Source organism: Neophocaena asiaeorientalis, unplaced genomic scaffold (assembly GCF_003031525.2).
Source record: "Neophocaena asiaeorientalis asiaeorientalis breed wild unplaced genomic scaffold, Neophocaena_asiaeorientalis_V1.1 scaffold396, whole genome shotgun sequence".
Classification (NCBI taxonomy): domain Eukaryota; kingdom Metazoa; phylum Chordata; class Mammalia; order Artiodactyla; family Phocoenidae; genus Neophocaena; species Neophocaena asiaeorientalis.
In genome coordinates, this window is record NW_020172455.1 from 3,892,824 (window position 1) to 3,912,316 (window position 19,493).

Here is a 19,493-nt window from a genome sequence, read left to right on the forward strand (position 1 = left end):
TCTGTTTCTCCTGGTTCATTCCCACTCACTCTTCAAGTTTTAAGTTAGATACGGCCTCACCCTTGAGGTGTGCCACAACCCCCATCCCTTCAAAGAGGTCTCCTTGCCAGATTCTCTCAGAGCATTCTGTCTCTGGCTTCAAAACACTCACCACAACTGCCGTTACGTGTTCGCTGGTGTAATTGTTTAAAATAAAATTCCCCCATTATATCTGAAGTTCCAGGAGGTTGAGGACACAGTATCCACAAAACCTGACACATTTCAGGCACACAATATTTGTTGAATGAAGAAATTAATGAGGAAAGGAAGGAGAATTTCTAACTTCTGCCAGTTTACTGGGTACCAAGGAGACTATCTTCAAAAAGTGATCTGGGGTTCACGTGTTTATTTCTTTTAAACTCAGCAATGGTCCTGTGGGAATTTCCCATATCAAGTATGCAATTAGTAGGAGGGGTTGTAAAAACAATGCTGCATGACACTTAATACAATAATTCCAAGGAGGAAGGGAGGAAGGAAGAGGAAAGCGTACACACAGGATGTGGGTTTCGAACCACTACTAGCTAGTTATTAGGAATCAGAGGCTGGGCTATTAGAATTTCTTACCTTAAAAATCTTCAGATATATGCATAATTTTAACTTTACATTCTCATTCCTGTATTTTGCCTAATTCATTTTTTTCTAAATGTAAAATACGCTTCTGGTGTAGCAACTGTGTCCGTGTTACAATGACTTTTCCACATGGTCTGTTTCCACTGATAGGGCAGAAATGCCATGCCATATACGTCTCTGTGTTTCCACTCTGAGCACAATGGCCGACACAGAGCAGCAATTTTAAATTGAAAGGGAAACTGGGAAGAATAAACACAAGAATGAGAAACTGAGCTTTTTCCTCTTGTCATGAACTCATTCGGTTCTTATGTTTTGTTTCAGCTCTATTTTTTTTTGTATAACTATTTTATTAATCGATTCAAATTCTTATAAAATAGGCGGGGTTGGGACGGAGGGGGAGAGAGAGAGAGAGAGAAGCTGAACACACACTAGTTCAGGGAGTAGGAACATTATCACAGGAGATCAGCACAGAAACGGTCCTGCTCTCGGGGAAAGGGAGCGGGTGCACGGCTCCAGAATCTCTGCGCCTGGCAACTGTCCCCACAGTGAGAGCACCTCGCAGTGGAGTCAACGGCTCGGAGAGGTGTTTCTCATCACAGACGTTGTTTCCATCATGACACTGCCCAGTGTCACACTTGGAATAACGAAACAGATTTATTCATCTTTGTAAAAGCATAGCCAATCTTGACCGTCTACCTAGAAAACCTCCTCCCTCTGATTTTCAAAACTCCTATCTTTCTGTACCGTCCTTACTGAGGCATGTTTGTATACTTTCTCTGGCCTTAGGGAAAGCTTCAAAAAAAGGGGCCCCTTTGCTGACTGCTGTCACTGCAACATTCCTAAGTACAAACCCCCAGACATTTTTTTTAGCTTGAGCCTGTTAACACTTTCCCAAGCTTCAGTCAAAACAACATTTACCATCGGTATTACCAAATGTCGACTTTTGTTTTTTATCTAACGTTTTCTAGCCTACCTGATCAAATTCGCCAGCCTTTAAAATACACCCACTGAGATCCAACCTTCAGGCGCCCACAAGCGGGGCGGACTCTCCCTTCTCCAGCCTTCACAACTGCAGCCTCACGGCCGGCAGCCTCCGCCCTCCCCCGCCCCCCACTGGAGTGCGCTTGTCCAGGGCACCGGACTGGGTCTCGTTGCATCTGCAACCCAAGTTCATCAAGCCGCAACTGGTCACAGTGGTTCTCAGCAGGTATGTGCACAGAGAACAAGTCACTTCAATGCTCATCACTACAGTTTAGAACATGACCATTTTTGTTTACTTCTGTTTTAAAGACTGCCCTATTTCTAGGTTCACACTAGAGAAAAGGATCCTCAATCTTTAGCAGCAAAGGCTAGTAAGACATGTTTTCCAGGCTCTTCTAGGAACTAGAGATGCTAAGTCTTTCCTTAAATGAAATAAAAGACAAAGAACATACTCTTCAAGAATGCTTCCAGAGAAAAGCAAAAAGGAGTAAAAAGCAAAGTAATGTCTAAGCAGTTCTAAGGGTGAACACCTGAACGTGGCTCCACAGAATCTAGTTTCCACCAAGAGGCCTCTTGGTACCTGCAGAGACCAGCAGCTTCAGCCCCGCCGGGCACAGCTCTGCTCCCCGGTGAGCAGTGGAGACTGGGAATGTTCAATGGGGACACGAAGGAACTGCCCGGAGGACAGAGACACGTGTCGCCAAGGGCTCCTCTGTCCAATGGCTGAGTCACTCAGGCTCCACATTTTACGCCCCAAAATATGCATTTGAAAAGTCAAAGCCTTCCAAATGTTTTAAAGAGCGTGCAGTATGTATGTACACGTACACACACACACACACGCGCACACACACACACACTCATCCAGAAAGGAAGTAATGGAAGAGTCATCATTTTTAAAGATTACTGAGCTCATGCCCATAAAAGGCCAATTGGTTCGATCTTCCACAAGTGGTCTGTTGCTACCCAACTGATTAGTTTGGGCAAAATAAAGAAAAAAAAGGAAATCCCAGAATAACTTCTTTTTAAAAATAAAGTATCAGCAAGGAAACAACCCATTTCCTAACCAGCCTCACATAAGGTTACAAGGGTAAGACTGAAGAAGTTAATTTATATGTTAACCACACAGGATTTTGAGCCTTTGTAAAGTAATTCATCTTAAAAACTCTACAAATTAGGGGTCTTTCTATTTTCTAAGCTCCATGCTTGGAGCTCTTCTGTTAACCCAGGCTGAATCACTCAGCACACCTTCCTTTGCTGTTGGACCTCCACTGCTTTAGAAATGCAGTGTCGCCAGAGACGTAGTAAAAATTCCAAAGCACAGCTCCATCCAATTCAGTGCAATTCACCACCGCAAATCGTTCCAGGTAAACGCGCTAAAGGTTAAAAAATAAATGTCACGGAGGACATCCTTAAAGAGCATACAGGTCAGTGGGAGACAACATGAAAGGTGCCGTCAGGGGAATGTGCAGAGAGCACAGTGGTAACAAGAAGGAAGGGAAGTGTTCAGGTAAGCGGGAGAGCTGATGACTTCTAGGCAGCCAGGTACACCTGAGCTGGGCCTCGTGGAGGAACAGAGGCTGGGGAAGGCACAGGGGGCACCGTGTGTAAGGGGGCATCAGCGTGGGGCACAGCCCGTTAAGGGGAAAGGCAAGTGGATGCGTGTGGCAGTAACACCCTCAAAGATGTCCCCGTCGCCCCGCACCCCTCCCTGTACTGTCGCAGTCTGCGCCCAGGCGCTGCGGCTCCGAGTGCCCTCGGACGCAACCTGCAGGCCTAAGTGGTCGCACACCTGCTCGTCCCCATCTGGATCCTTCTCAACACACACAGTAACCTGCTGAAACAGAAACGGAACGGAAGGAGCTACCTTGGCGTCCCCAGCCAGCACACCCTCTTCTCGTCACACTGCTGCCTCTGCACAGCCACAGCCAGGCCCCGAATCTCTGTCACATACCTGCCCGTGCGCTTGCGGTCTCCCCACCCCACCTGAAGGTCCATGCAGGTAGGAGGCTGGTTTCCTTCATGCTCCTGGCACGCAGCAGGAGCTCAAGCACTCCTTGCTGAATGAATCCTCTGCTTGAAACTTTGAGAGCTTCCCAGTACGTCTGGGATAAGAATCGGACGCCATTAACCGGACCTCCAAGCCGTCCCCACCCCAGGCTTTCCTAGGCAGCGTCATTTCCTTCACTATGCTTAGGTCACACTGGCCTTCCTACTGCCTCAAGACCTTGACTTTGCCTGGAATGTTCTTCCCCCGTTCCTTACCTGCTGGCTCCCAATCACCCTTCAGACCTCAGAATACATGAATACATGTCCCTCAGAGAGGCCTGCAGCGAATTCAAGAAGAATTTGAACACCCACTGTGGGCCAGGTACTGTGTTCTGGCTTCTGGAACACACAGCAAGGAACGAAACAGAAGAAAGACACAACACCTCTGCCCTCAACCTTAATCTGAATTATATTCTTCTACTCTATTCTTTCTTAGACTCCCTCACTTCAGAACACTTTGTTAACCGTGCAGTTACAAGTGTGTCTGCCTAAGTCCAGCTCCCCGACCTGATCCAGCAGGAGCTGTGCCTGAGGCGTACGTTACTCTACCTCCAGCATCTCAGACGTGCCCGAGGCGTGGCACACACTCAACAAAGGCAGTGAACGAGCCCGAGGCCTGTTTACAGCGGCGACAGGGGCGGGGGTGGGGGGGTCAGGGAGGAGAAGCAGGATGAGGACAGGGGAAGACAACAACGAGGCCAGGAGGCGAGGCCCGGGTTGTGAAGGGCTGACGGACACGGTGAAGTTGAGCACACAAGCGGCTCCCAGACCTGCGAGGTCCTCCTCCGCTTCCACACACAGCCTCCTCTGCTCAGTACTGTCATTTGTTTTACATGATAAGTAATACATGAAAGTATTCTTTTAATTTAGGACACTGCATTAAGACCATCTCATTTCTCTTTTAACAAATAAAGAACATCCGAGAATCAAACTAGTTTGCCACTTTACGAAAAAAGCAAAAATAAGTATATTTGATAATGTAGATTTTTACACTACTTTTAGTTTTTGAGATGTAGAACTCAAACCATAAAATCCACCCTTTAAAGTGTACAGTTCAGTGGTTTTGGTATATTTATTCACAAAGCTGCGTAATCATCAGCCCTATCTAATTCCAGGATATCTTCGTGACCCCAAAAAGAGACCCTGTGCCCGCTGGCAGTAACGCCCCCCTGCCCCCTTGCCTCAAGCCCTGCCAGTCACCAATCTGCTTTCCGCCTCTGTGGACCTGCCTATTCCCGACCTTTCAAATAAATGGAACCATCCAGTATGTGGTCTTTTATTCCTGGCTTCTTTCACTTTACACGTTTTCAAGGTTCATCTGTGTTGTAGCCTGCATCACTGTTTCATTCCTTTTACTACAGAGTTTTAAATAAGTGTTTACTTTCCACAACACAATACTACAGATCTCCCAGAAGTTGCCATAAAGAAAGAAACATCTGAAATACCATCATAACAAAGAAAAAGAACTTACTTGCATTGGGCATGAAAATATTTGATCAGATTCTGAAGTAAATCCACTCCCTTTTTAATCTTAATTTCATTGACCTTCAGCAGATACTGTTAAAAAACAAAACAAAACAGGAAATGTCATAGATAGAAGCAGAATATGAGCTGAACGTGAGCCTCTGAGGACAGATCACCTCTTCTACTTCTCTGACAGCTTGTACGATGCGTAGGGCTTATGGTAGATGCTTAATGTTTTCTGAATGCCATAACTAAATGTTTCTTTCAGTTTGGTGCCACATGAATTATCTCACATACAGGTAAGTAAATGCTTAACTTTAAGTGCCAAGAACTTCCAGTAATAAAACATTCTGTCTTACCCAGCTAGGAGAAATTTTTGCCCTAGTTGTGTGGAAGAATGACAGTGCAAATGAAGGGGATTCTACCCATCTCAAACACTGCTGTCCACATACTCTGTCCCAGGTCCCTTTCTTTAGGCAGGTCATCGTTTAAACACTAACTGCTAGCCTTCTGTAGTTGAGACTTTTTCTCCATGTCTCTAATACTAAAACACTTCCCTGACACTTTTAAAAGAACATCGTGATTGTTTAAAAAAAAAAAAAAAGAATTTTAAATTCAAATAAATTAAAGCCATTTTTAACTTGGAGACTTCATTAACAACCACTAAGAAAGACATCAGGAAGCCCCAGGGATCTACAAAACAAGCATCCGGAAATACACTTGTTCTTTGCTAAAAGTTTATAGAACAAAGACTCCATAAATTCCCTGTCCCTTCCACTGCTGAAATAGGGTGTCAACAACTCTGAGAATGCGTTGCCTCTAAGACCGAATGCCCCCGAAAGAGCTGCTGACCCCTGCTGACCACAGGCATCTCAGCTGTAACCTGGGAAACTTGTGTTCAAGTGGCCTCCCAGGTCAGCCGGCAGCCCAGCTGGAAGAGGGAAGCTGAAACGGTAACTATGTCAACTGCCACTGCCTTTTGCCTTTACGTCCTCATCTCCCTCCTTTCTGATAACTTATTCTCTGTTAATTAAATAAGATGTCTGGCAATGTATCAAAATGGTTAAATGGTTAATAAGATGCTTGGCCATGCGTCAAACGATAAAATGCAAGTACCCTTTGACCCAGAAATTCTACTGACGGGAACTGATTCTGAGAAGATAATCATAAAAGTTTACAAAGATGAATAGAAGAGAAGGTTCGTTGCAGACTTGTTTGTAAAAGCGAGAAGTGGCGACAACCTAAATGTAATGAATGGGGAATTAAAGTGTGGCACATCCACAGAGAGAAGGGCTATGTAGCCATTAAGCCAATAAAGCAGAGACGTGCTGACATGGAAAGATGTCCGTAGCACACTAGTGAGTGAAAATAATCAGGTTACAAAGCAGCAGTGGAGAATGATCCTGTTTATACAAATTGCCCGTATGTACGTATAACAGGGATATCTGAAAGATGTTTAACTAAATGTCAAAGCGGTCATCTTTTGGTAAGTAAAATCTGTGGTGATTTTTAATTTCTTTTATATATATACACATATATACACACACACACATATATACTGGCCAATTTTTTAAAGCACTTATTTTTATAATCATAAAAAAGTGAGAGCGGATCTCTCATACGTTCTCAATTCACGGAAGCTCTGTATTATCTATCTGGCATACTGACTGTCTTTATAAGATTCATTTTGAAGAAAAAGTTCCACAGCTTTAAAACAAACACCTGGAAGTCACTTTTCTACATTAGATCCCACGCAACTAAAACTTTAAACACCTAAACAACATCAAACGTTTACAAAACTTGAGAACTTCAGTTTGAAGAAATGGTTGAACAATTTTTCAATGATTTTAACTGCAGCAATCTGTTCACTCTGAGGGGTTGGGTTCTCAGGGACTGCTTTTCGGACGCTCTTTCCTTCCAGCCCAGGTGTGTCTGGTCAGTGTGTACAGGCTTCATCAGATGTGTGCTCCTCTGTAAACTCCAACCTCAGTGCCCGGTCAGCCCACCTCTGCTTCTGTGCCTGCGAAGAGTGCCAGACCCCACCAACCGCAGGGACCCCGTGATGCTCGGCACAGACTGGGGCCCGACGGCCACTTGGGGACCCGCTCAACAGATGACTCACATGTGTGACTTAGAGGCGTCGGGTAGATAGCGTTTTTCCAATAAAATAACCTATTTGACCAGTCCACACAACCCATTCACCCCGACGAGGAAAAGAGCCCAGTGCTGAGTGCATGTCCCAGAAAGCAATGACAGAGCTGAGGATGGAACCCGCACCCTCACCTCAAGGGTATGACACTAACACGCTGGCTGAGTCTCTCAGTCACTAAACATACTTTAACAAGCAGTCCTGCAGAGTTTACGTCAATAGCTTTCCTCCTCACTAGGCAAAAAGAGAGCTCATCCTGAACTCACACACACACCCTTCCCAAATCCACTCCCTGTGAAACACCACTACTTAATTTTACCCCGAGTCAATAAGAGCAATAACGTGTCTGTATAACACACAGCGGTTTCTTCGTCCCTGTCTCTATCGCCCGGGATGATCTCTCCAACACTGTGTGAAACGGGTCGGGCAGGTATTATATGTGATGTCTGTTTATAAAACAGCACGTGTATAAAAGCATCCACTCTCCTATCTACAATAACACTCTGAGCTTAGTTAACTTTCTAAAAAGTCACGTAATGGGGCTTCCCTGGTGGCGCAGTGGTTGAGAGTCTGCCTGCCGATGCAGGGGACGCGGGTTCGTGCCCTGGTCCGGGAAGATCCCACATGCCGTGGAGCAGCTGAGCCCCGTGAGCCACGGCCTCTGAGCCTGCGCGTCAGGAGCCTGTGTTCCGCAACCCGAGAGGCCACAACAGTGAGAGGCCCGCGTACCGCAAAAAAAAAAAAAAAGTCACATAATGAAAAACAAAGCAGCAAAGGAGGGACAGAGGAACAAAAAAGACATAAGAAACAAAAAAGTAAAAGAGCAGATATAAACCCAACCACATCAACAGTAACATCATGTGAATGACTAAACAACCCCATCAGAAGGCAGAGACTGTCAGACTGGATAAAAAAACATGATCCAAATATAGATTGTCTACAGGAAACACACTGTAGATCCAAAGATACACATAAGTTGAAAGTAAAAGTCTGGAGAAAGAAATCCCATGCAAATAGAAACCAAAAGAGAGCCAGAGTGGTTGTACTAATACCAGACAGATATCCCCGATCCCTGGGACTGATTCCCCTCTGCGGACCACTTAAGAGTTTGCTCTGGGAATAGAAACGCATTTTAATATACTCCTAAGGCATACATCTAAAAAGACTGGGCTCCTACTGTAATTAACAAATTAACAAACGTTCTAAAATCAAAAAGTGCCTTTTGATGAGCTCTGCTGTGGACTGCTTACAGGGAATCGAGAGCTGGCTGAACCTAGTTTCAACACCTGTCACAAGTATCACCCTTGCGTTGTGGACACTCAAAACGTAAGTCTGCCTGGCTACAGGAGGGGACACAAATGCCACCACGCTCACGCTTCACTGCCACCGCCCGGAGGAGCGAACCCTCAGGCCGAGGGGTAAACTGTTTCCACAAACAGACCTCCAAGCAAGGTATAAAAAAGGCTGGAAGCAAAGGCCCGCACGATTGGTCTTCGATATTTTCCACCCCTGAGCCTCCAGCAGAGAAATGTTCTGAACGTCAGTCCTGCCATTCTCCCCTCCCGGAGGGGAGGACTTGGGCCGTCGGTGGAGCAGGACAGAGGACCTCCTCAGGGTGCTTGGGCCTCTGGCCTTGGGGAACGTCCCCACCCGAGCAGGCGGAGCCTGGGGGCACGCACTTGCAGAGGCTCTCACACTCATAGAGGGGACCACAGCTGGGGCCTCACCGCCCCGCCCCCGGCACCTCCTTAAGAACACCACAGCAGGGGCGAGTGTGCACGTGTGGAGGCAGAAAGAACCCGCTTTCAAGTGAGTCACTCCTTCAGAAAGGCTGGAGCTGGCCTAGTCTAGCCCCACCCTCCAGGAGCCCCAGGCCCCCTGAATGACAGAAACTGGGCGGCAGGGTCCAGCAGTGCACCTGGCACTGCCTGAAGCGCCTGGCAGACGTACCTCGCACATCTGCAGCTGGAAGAACCGCCGCTCCTTCTCCATCTCCTCTGCGATCTCAGCCCCGCTGATCTCCGTGCGGATCATCCCGTGCAGCTTGGCATGCTCCTTCTTCTCCTTTTCTATCTTGGTTCTACGTGTGGAAAAAGTGAGACTCAATCAAGACACCTCCAGACTGGAGAGCGCCCCGCTGTGGTCCCGACACCCACCCTGGACACAAATGCTCGCCGAGCCTTTCCAGAACAGGACAGCCTCGAACTCACTGGAAAGGAAAAAGCGTTTCGTCATAAACATGTCAACCTTGGCCCTTTCTGTTGAGTATCGACCCAAGAAAGGCTTCCAAAGCAACTTGACTAGGACAGTGCCCATCATCACAGAAGAAAACAAGTGACCTTTCCCGTTTTTAAGCTTCGTTCCCCTTTTCACGTCTCTCTCATGCTCGCCTGTGCTCGAGTCCAGTGTGCGGGTCAGGGTACCAGCTGACACCCCCGGAGTGCATCCCGAGACAGGTGACCAGGGTGAGGCAGCCACGCGTCACATTGGTTAGTAAGGGCTTGGACTAGTAACTGGATTTTTATCCTGGACAAAAGGAGGCTAAACAAAAGCCACAGAAAGCACTCAAAAATATAAAGGGTGCCATGAAGAGGAGGGTGCAGACTTTTCCTGCAGAGCCCCAAGGCAGACACTACACAACGCAGGTAGCGTGTCTTAGGAAGCTGTTCAACACGAAATGGGTTCCTCTGGGTCCAGAGGCCCCATCATTTGGGGAGGGGGTATTTAGGAAGAGGCGAGAAATGTAGTTTCTAATCCTTGTTCTTTATCTTGAAGCACAGCACTGGGCACACAGTAGACCCGCAGTGACTTGACTGGGTGAGTTAAGAACGTAAAGAAAAGGTGACCGTTTGGTGAGGATGTTGTTAAAGGGGCTCATGCACCAGGGAGGCAGCGTGACTGGAGGGCCCCGGGGACAATCACACAACTCCAAGCCTCCCCTGACGCCACCGCAAAGGGATCAAGACATGGTCCAGATGTCAGTCACTCTTGTAATGATCAGGTATGGAACGACAGGCCAGGAACTGTAAAGACGTCTTAAAGCTGTTTGTTGCATATCACAGGGCCTCTCAGGAAAAATCAATCTTACGTGTAAAGGGGTAGAGCTAATTTTTTAATTTACCCCAGAATTACTCTGAGTTTTAAAGGCTGCTGCTCCTTCGTTCTCCAATTCTGGGATTTTGTGAGTACCTCTGTCCTCACCTTAGCTACGTGCGTCTTGATTTTACAGAATTTGATCTCATTCCTCTTTCAAACCTTTTCCTTTCAGAAGGAGAAGACTCTCTCAGGCAACCCTCTTCAGGGACCCTCTCCTGTCCCTGGTTCAGAAACGCACAGAAGCATTTCCTCTAAGGCCCTCGAGGGCAGCAGCGACGGCAGCTCAGTGAAGTCAGCAAATCCATGTCCTGCCCTTGGCTCAACTAGCTTCTCGTGGGTGACCAGCAGCAAGTACCAAGCCCACGTTTCCCACCTGTAGAGCAGGAACGTGGACCCTTTCCTTATTCACTGCACTGAACTCACACACAGACGCAGGATGCTAATGAGCCCGGGATAGTGAGTCTGGAGCCTCTCTGGGTTGAGCCGACCTTCAAAGCATTCTGGTTTAATACTGTATCTGTCCTTACATACAAATGTGTGCCATTAGTGAGACTCTGAAATTTGGAGTATGGGAACTTAACATTTCCAGGATGGGATGAGTACCAAAGGTGTGGGATTCCTTGGTGATCCTTCAGCTCTGAATAGAGACCCAAGGCTGGTAAAAACAAACAAACCCAATTAAATACGTGTAGTTAAATCTGAAAAGGCTTTCTCCTTATCGTGTCCCACTTTACCAGATGGCTTCATATAAAAGTTTCTAATTCCATTGAGAAAACTCTATTACTCAATGCACAGCAATTACAAAGCAAGCATGAGGCATTTAAAAATATTTTCTATTTCTCAAGTATTTAAAATAATTGAAATCATCATTCCCACAATCGCTAGCCCAATTCTAGCTAGCTCAATCCTCTCCACTCCAGGAAATGAGAAACTGTGATCAGAAATGTTACAACAAGTGCCTGAAGTCAACCAGTAGAAGCCAATTAACGTTCCTGAAAATAACATTCTGTAGCCATTAGGACATAAGAGGAGGGATGAGGAAAAAAAAGTTTAAAGAGGCTGACATCATGAATGTGGACATCCGGTATGAAAGCATCTGGTATCGCAACAAACCACAGCAACACAGTTTTGGGTGAATTCTTTCCTGGATTAAGGTTTATTTAGACAATACCTTTAAGCAATAAAGGCTCAATTTAAAATTAAAATCTCAAATTACCTATGCTTACTTTTTTAAATGAAAATACTCACATTTTTGTTTCATAGTCCTTCCAAGCTTTATCAAAAGGCTTTTTCAGATCCTGTAAACAAGGAGGCATAAATTAAACAGGACTAATCATTAATTTCTGGGCAAAATAAACTTATCCCTAGACTAGCCCTGAAAAGAGTATTAATTTCTGCAATAAATGACGTATGTGATCCCAGGATAAATGGAGAGCTTAGAGCACAGGCTTTTAATCAGACTAGTGGTAGCATTTAATTTTCTTTCTCTTTAAGAAATTTTTATGATAGAATATACCAAATGCACACAGACAAAGGTGGAGAGAATTATATAACGTACCTGTCAGCTAGCTATAGCAAGTATCAACTCACAGCCCATCCTGTTTCACTTATACCCCGCCCTCTGTCCTGAGATTATTCTGAAATTAAACCTGGAAAGACATAACATTTAATCTTCAACTATTTTATTTTATTTCTCTAAAAGAAAGGGACTCTGATTTTTTTCTATTAATATAGGAATCTCCTCAACACATGTACCCCTGATCTGGACCCCAAAACAAGAACATAAAAGCCATTCACCTTCTCCTGAGGTCTCCCGATTCCACAATTCTGCCTGGAACTCAGGACCTCATATCCTCTGATAAAGCCTGACTCAAAAATATACTGAGCCACTAGAAATTCTATCAAATTTGGTTCCCACCTATTTATGCTCCCTTTAACAGGGGTCTTTTAGAAGAGAAACCCCTTCGTTGTGGGGATTTTTTTCTTTTTTTGACTCTTCTTTGGCCTCTGACAAGGCCTAAGCTCCACAGCCCGGCACCTAAAGCCTCCAGGAAGGCGTCTGCCCACCCCGTAAGCCTCATGTCCCACTGTGCAGCGCCGCTGACCCAGGGCCCCTTGCAGGGCCGTGTCATGCTGCTGCAGACTGGCATGGTTTCCCCTCTGCTTTGTGTGCCCTTCCCTCCCGCTTTCCTGGTTCTCGCTGGACGTGTTCTCTGGGCCCCCAGGGAATGCTGAGCAGTGTTCCTCCGTGTCCTAACGGCTCCCCGGGCCCAGACTCCTTGCCCCAACAGCTCTCCTGGCACTTCTGCCCCTGCGGAGGCCCCCGTAATCGGCTGGGCTTCCGGATGTGCCAGAGGCCGCCAGGGATCACGTGTGGATCCCGTCAGAGCACTCGATCGCCTAAGAACTGGGGCACGACTGCCTCTCTTTCCCATCACACACCTGTCTGGGCCAATGACATGTGAGAGCAACTTTCTGCTCAGTGCCTGGTGCCCACACAGCACTCGACCCTGACTGTCCCCACGCACGTGCCCGGGAAAACAGTTCACGGCTCAAGTGTTTGTACGAGGCAAGGCGAGGCCTCAACAACGAGCATCCTTTGCAGGACAGAAAAATAAAGGCGGCTCAGGCCTTGCTGGTGCCTATTCTCCCTCCAGGAAACCACCCTGCAAGGATCCTCTCCCAGGGCTCAATCAGTGACACGCTAGCTGGAAAAACCAGACTTCACACAGGGTTCCCTGCTCAACCGGCAGAACCCAAAAGTCGTTGACAGTTTCCAGAAGAGCTGTTTCTTTCCCTTCCACATCAGGAGCACCAGCAGGACAGCCAGAAAGGCCACGGGTCACCACTGTTAGGGCCGAAAGGTGGTGGTGCCACGATGGGCAGTCAAGGGAGCCCAAGGCAGTACGGCGCCACCCCGCCGTCCCAGGAAGAAGGCTCGAGGCCATGGCTGCCCCGACTGGCCAGCGTGACGCGATTCCACGTCCTATGAAAGCTGCCCCCCGTGACAGGACTCTTCGTGTCATACCCCTTTCACTCCTTTTAGGTCCCCCTTCAGCAAACTGTCCAGAGGGAAGGAGATTATGTTGTTCATATTCTGAATCTAAAAAACAAAAACAGAAAAAAATATCCTTATTCCATTTCCTTTTTAATCTAAAGTAAGGACAGCAAGGAGGTTAGAGAACACACGGTGATAATTAAACTTCCCTAAAACCTGACCAGCACAAGTATGGCAGCCTTATTCATTCTTACGTTCTCTGTAAGTAACGATTTTACCTTACAAATGAATATATAACTAATGAAAAGTCTACATCTGTCTATATTTCACAACAATAATAACCTTCTATTACTGGGCTCTGAAGTCTGTGGAAAGATAATCATTACAACAAAGAAAAAAAAATCAACAACAGAAGCACTTTAAAGATACAGGAAGAGAAGCCCAAACACCTCCTATTCTCACTCATGGCTCCATCTGATGCCCTGGGGCTGGGCTTTGGTCAGTTCTGGGGGCCCAGAGCCCCCAATCTCCCTAGCACAGCCCCCAACAGGGGAGACTAAAAGGAAAAACAGAACGAAGGGGGCTTCTGTCTCCTGAGAACGTGTATGAGTGGATGTTGAGAGAGAACTAGAAAAGAACCGAGAGAGAGGAAAGCAGATGAGAAAGGGAAAAGGAGGGACAAGTGGTCTTAAGGTCCCCTATTCTCCCTGAAGCAAGAAGGCAAAAGATGGTGGCTTAGCAAGTTGTCACCACAGATTAAATGCACAGAACCAGACCCTCCTGACACACTTGGGCATGCTCACGCCAAGCAGGCCCGTCCCTGCCGGTCGTTGAGCTTTGAGCCACAACTTAAAGACACAAAGCTTCAGTGAGCAAGAACCTCGACGCACAGACTCCCCAGCTTCTGAACCCGACAGGAGTCCCTCCCCAGTGAGAAAATAAGCTGAGGCTCTACTTTCTCACCTCCCCAGGCTCTCTCTCCCTAAGTCAGCACGAGTGGCACGCAGCCTTCTGGGGCTGTGTGCACGTGTCACTTTGGTGACACGTGCCGAAATTACGGGACCACAAAAGGACAGAGACAGGAGTAAGGACTCTGGAACCTTGTGCATTCCATCTTACAATCGAGCAAAGGAGAATTTTATTTTTAGTAGAATTACCTTGACTGGGAAGACCCACCACAGGCACAACTTTTGGGGCAATACGGGATCTGATTTCCATGCACTATTCAGGATATGAAATCTCAAAACGGAGAAAGAAAGTTACTTGAAAAATACCGGTAAGGTGTGTAAGAACGCCTGCACCAACCACCTTTCCTGCCAAATAAATGGTCAGTTAATGACTGTCAGTCATTTCAGAAATGCCTTCTGGGGTAACTTCTGTCTGGCGCTTACACAGCTCAACGTGTGTCATGCACCCGGCAGAGGCACGGTGTCATCAGCTATGACGTGCTAGGATTAGCCTCGAGAGTTAAGCTGTAAATACCGCAAAGCTGAGTTTAAGGCGAGGTCCCGTGGGCGACGGGAAGGGATGGAGACAGGCCGTGCAGGTGAGTCACCCCTGGCGCGAGCACACCTGGGCTTCCGCTGAGCCGTGGGGGACTCCGTCCCCACACGCGCCCCTCGTTCCCACCGCTGCGAGAACGCACCCACCCCCGCCTCGTCGGGCCCCCTGTCCCGCCGCCGCAGCCCCTCACCCCCTGCTAGCGGCGCTCTCCTCCTGGGCTCCAGCCCTCTGACCCGCTGTTCGCCCACGAGCTCCCTCTGGCCTTCTCACCGCCCTGCCCCTCAGTGGCCTCACTGCCCCTTGTCTGGACTGAGGCACCGCTTCCCCTGCTCCTGGCCGCCACCACCACCCAGTCTCTGCCCGTCCCAACCCCTCCTACGCAGTTGTTTGATTTCTCTTGCGTTGTGTCCCTGATAAACACCAAACCTACTCCCGCATCTGGACCCTCACAGTCCAACCTCATCTGCCACGTTTCATCTCAGTATCCGCTGTTCAAAGCCTTCCCATCCACCAGGAATTTCTCAGATGCTACCTTTTCCGACAACATCCCAACCTCTCGGCAGGAAGTGACCCCTCCCTCTCCAAATCCTCCGATATTTTCTTTTTAAAAAAATTTCTTAAAGGACTTGACAGGTTCTACCCTACATTTGTCTTATCAAGCTCACGCCACGAATCCCAAGGGGCGGCTTCAAGTTTTTCTATTCTCTACGGCACTCAGCACAGAGCGTGGCAATGGCTGAGTGAATCAAGTTACCTAAGTATGTTTCTGAGCATCTCATACATGAGAGACAGAATCTAGAGATACATTAATAGCTTTAAACATCATATAACTCATGTGTGAATGCATGAATTCATTCATCGTGTATTTACTGAGTGCCTATTTTATAGATAGCAGTGAGCTGGCTACAAATGCAAACAAAACGTGATGCTTATCGCCTCAGAGGAAGAATAAATATACACACAAGAATGAAACAGAAAGTCTACGACACACCACAGGCAGCATGTTTCACCCTGTACAGATACCAGCGGCTCCTGGGGGAAAGAAACGACGACTACGGCTTTAAGCAGTTAGGCGGGCTGACCTGGGCTTGGGAAGGTGGTGACTTGGTCAGTTCCTGAGCCGCGAGACTCTGCCCTTTCATCCACTTGATCGCAGAGCCATGGCTGCAGTCCGGTCAGTCCTCAACGCTGCCCAGAGGGAAGCCAAGGCAGCGCCACCCTGGACAAGTCACGTGCAAGACAGCAGGAGCCGCCCAAGTGGGGGAGGGGCAGTGGTCAGAGCTGCTCAGGGTGGGAGGCTGAGCCAATGGCACCAGAGCGACCCAGATATATGGGAGGTTGGAGGAAAAAAGAATAAGGTGCTTGCAGATTAAAAACTGTATTCCTAGGAAGAACTCTAGTATGTTTTTATGAGAGGTGTATTACGTGTGAGTGTATGCATGAATGAGCGAGAAAAACAAAATCCTCTGTAGCAGGGGAGAAGCACATCACCCAGAACTTGGTTTACACATCTATTTTAAGACTACTTGTTATCGGGACTTCCCTAGTGGGTCAGTGGTTAAGACTGCACTCTCACTGCCGAGGGGCTGGGGTCAATCCCTGGTCGGAGAGCTAAAATCTCACAAGCCGTGTGGCAAGGCACACCGTTTAATAAGGCAGATAAAGCACGGGTTTTTTTTTTTGTTTTGTTTTGTTTCTTGCGGTACGCGGGCCTCTCAGTGTTGTGGCCTCTCCCGTTGAGGAGCACAGGCTCCGGACGCGCAGGCTCAGCGGCCATGGCTCACGGGCCCAGCCGCTCCGCGGCATGTGGGATCTTCCCGGACCGGGGCACGAACCCGTGTCCCCTGCATCGGCAGGCGGACTCTCAACCACTGCGCCACTGGGGAAGCCCCAAAGCACATATTTAAGTAAGTAAAGTGCCATGTGGAAACTCTACGAGCCAGAAATAAAACACCACTGAGTTTCTGAGAAGAGAAAATTATTTCCAGTCTGGACACCAGGGAAATGTTTGCTGATTGGGGTTATGTGAGATAGACCTTCAACGACAGGGAGAATTACGTCTTGCAAGATGGGGTGGAGGGTGTCCAGGCACAGGAACAGTGGAGAAGTGGGAGCACATCAGCCAGGGGAGCGGCGGGGGCGGCAGAAGATAAGAGCTAAAAAGAGCAGCTGGAAGAGAATCCCACCAAGGGGATTCTGGCCTCCATTCCATCCATTTCTCTTTCCGGGGGGTTACTCAAGTGATCCAAAATAAGAAACTACTACTCCTCTAATCAGAAACTAATTAGCTAAATGATTGCAAAAGAGACAGAAAGTAGATCGGCGGTTGCCTGGGGCTGGGGGTGGGAATGGGGATTAACTGTGAGGGGACAGGAGGGACCTTACCGGGGGGAAGAAAATGTCCCCAAACTGGTTTAAGGTGATGGTTGCATCACTTGGTAAAGCTACTAGAAATCAATGGCTTGTAGAATTGAAATGGGTGAGTTTTATGATATATAAAATATACCTTATAAGGCTTTTTTTTTTTTTTTAAAGAAATTATTACAAACATGCACAGAGTTCCCGTCAGTGGGCTTCCTAACAAAGCTCCTCCACTCCTGGCACCAGCCTCCGCCCGCCCTCTGCCTTTTCCTGCCCTTGTACGGAACCCGCGCAGCACACAAGCGTTCTGACTCAGGGTGAGCGTCCAGGAAATGACTGGCCCTCGTCTCTGCCTGGGCCCTGAACCATGGGCTGGTGCTCAGATGTCCTGTCTCAGCAAGAGCGCCCTGCAGCAGGAAGGATGGGCTCGCTCTGGGTCTCCCTCTGCCTGCCTGTACTGGGGCCGCCCAGCAGCCTCAGGCCCACAGCTGAACGAACCATCTCCATTCTGGCCGTGAGAGATGAAAACCACAGCCAGGAGATCACTGCACACACGTTGTGCTCAGCAGCTCCAGCCTCGATTTACGAGCAATAAAACTGTTATGATCGCTGGGAAGAATTAAATTACCCCTGGGTCACCCAACTAGAATATTTCCCTTAGCACCAAGCAAGCGCTGGGCTTTCTCTTATCCTCTGACTTGCTTTTAACAAGTATATGAAGTAAAATGGCTTTTCGAAACCCCAAGCATGATCTGAATACAAATTATTACTCTTAATTGCTGCTAGTAAGTATGGATCTAATACCAATGGCACACAGACAGTCTGCAGTCACAGCCCTCCCTGCTCTGTCTTCCCTTTTCCTGGGTTCACCTGGATATGTCTGACAAGATGAGCTGACAAGTAGTCCAATGTGTGTAATCTCAGAAGGAGAATGATTCAGTCGTGGGGAGACAGGCAGACAGGGCTATCAGAGATCGCGAGCAGCCTGCGTAATGTCACAGATGATTAGCAAACAAAGACAGACCAGGAGATGGGGCAGGGGTGGGGGAATATAGCCAGGCAATAGCCATCTTTCCACATGGGTCTTCCTAATTATTATTATATTTTTTGCGGGGGAGAGGGGTTCTTAAAACTCCTTGACCCGCGAGCTTTGCCACTGCCATACACTCTAAAAATCTTTCCCCCCTTCCCCGTGACGCTCCCCCTGCCCACAGGGTCAGTGTCTCGGCGGCTCCTTCGGCTCTGTCACCGGTTACCAGCAGCTGCCAATCCAGCCAAAGCTTCACCCCTGGCTCCAGCCTGACCCCTGGGAACCCCAGCGCTGCCTTCTCCTTGGCTGGGGATCTGTCGAGAAGCCTGAACCTAGATAGGATTTTTGTATCATAGCGCTCTATTTTTAAGGAGCAGCAAAGAGAAGACAGACTCGAAACAGGAAAGTTGCTGGGCAGAATCTTCCCAGCTCCAGGCTCATGAGTCTAGAAAAGACCAGGTCTTCCCAGGGCTCTCCTCAAAAACCCTTAATAGTGTCCAACCCTCTTTGGGGATAGTCAGCTTTTCCTAAAAGACCATATATAAAACATGGCCAAAGAGCCTTACCTGAAAATGTACCTGTGTCATTAAGTTTATTTTAATATGCCTAATTTATGAGAAACCAGAGACAGAACGCTGGGATCTGCAGGGTTTTTTCTTTTTTAACTTGGGCAAATGCTGCTCAATCACAGAGTTAGAGGTAAAATCAAGACCTCAAAGAAGGGCAAACACCTGTTCATGTGGGCATAGGCACTGGCAGCACCTCCGTGCCGGGGGCAGAGAGTTGCAAAAAGACCTCAGACCTCATTGCTTCAATTAAGGGCACTCTTAGCGGAGGCTTCAGCATTAGCCAAGGATATGTACCTGGGAAACAGCCAGCACCTGCGGAAGCTTCAAGTCTTCTCCAGGAGCTGGAGCCTGAGACCCAGGATTGTGCGTGCGGGTGGCACTGCCGGGGGTGTTATAGTAGCAGGTAAGGCTTTATGCCTGTGCAGTCCAGTATGACAGACCCTAGATACGTGTGCCCATTCAGATGTAAATGGATTACAATGAAACCAAGTTGGAAACTGAATTCCTCAGTTGCGCTAGCGTATTTCAGGTGCTCGAGAGCCACGTGTGCTGAGCGGCTTCACATACTGGATACAGCAGATGCAGACCATTTCCATCAAAGCAAAAAGTTCTGGTGGGGCTTCCCTGGTGGCGCGGTGGTTGAGAGTCCGCCTGCCGATGCAGGGGACATGGGTTCGTGCCCCGGTC

General features: G+C 47.9%; 1 protein-coding gene across 1 annotated transcript in view; it reads right to left on the reverse strand.

Moving 5' to 3' along the window:
* The window catches only part of ASAP2 (ArfGAP with SH3 domain, ankyrin repeat and PH domain 2), a 129,569-nt gene that overhangs the window by 53,447 nt on the left and 56,629 nt on the right, over positions 1-19,493 (reverse strand). Inside the window, exons 4-7 of the mRNA XM_024737737.1 lie at positions 13,374-13,448; positions 11,594-11,643; positions 9,200-9,329; positions 5,108-5,193 (exon numbers count right to left, since the gene is read on the reverse strand). Coding sequence (XP_024593505.1) covers positions 5,108-5,193; positions 9,200-9,329; positions 11,594-11,643; positions 13,374-13,448 — 341 coding nt within the window. The remainder of the gene's footprint in view (positions 1-5,107; positions 5,194-9,199; positions 9,330-11,593; positions 11,644-13,373; positions 13,449-19,493) is intronic.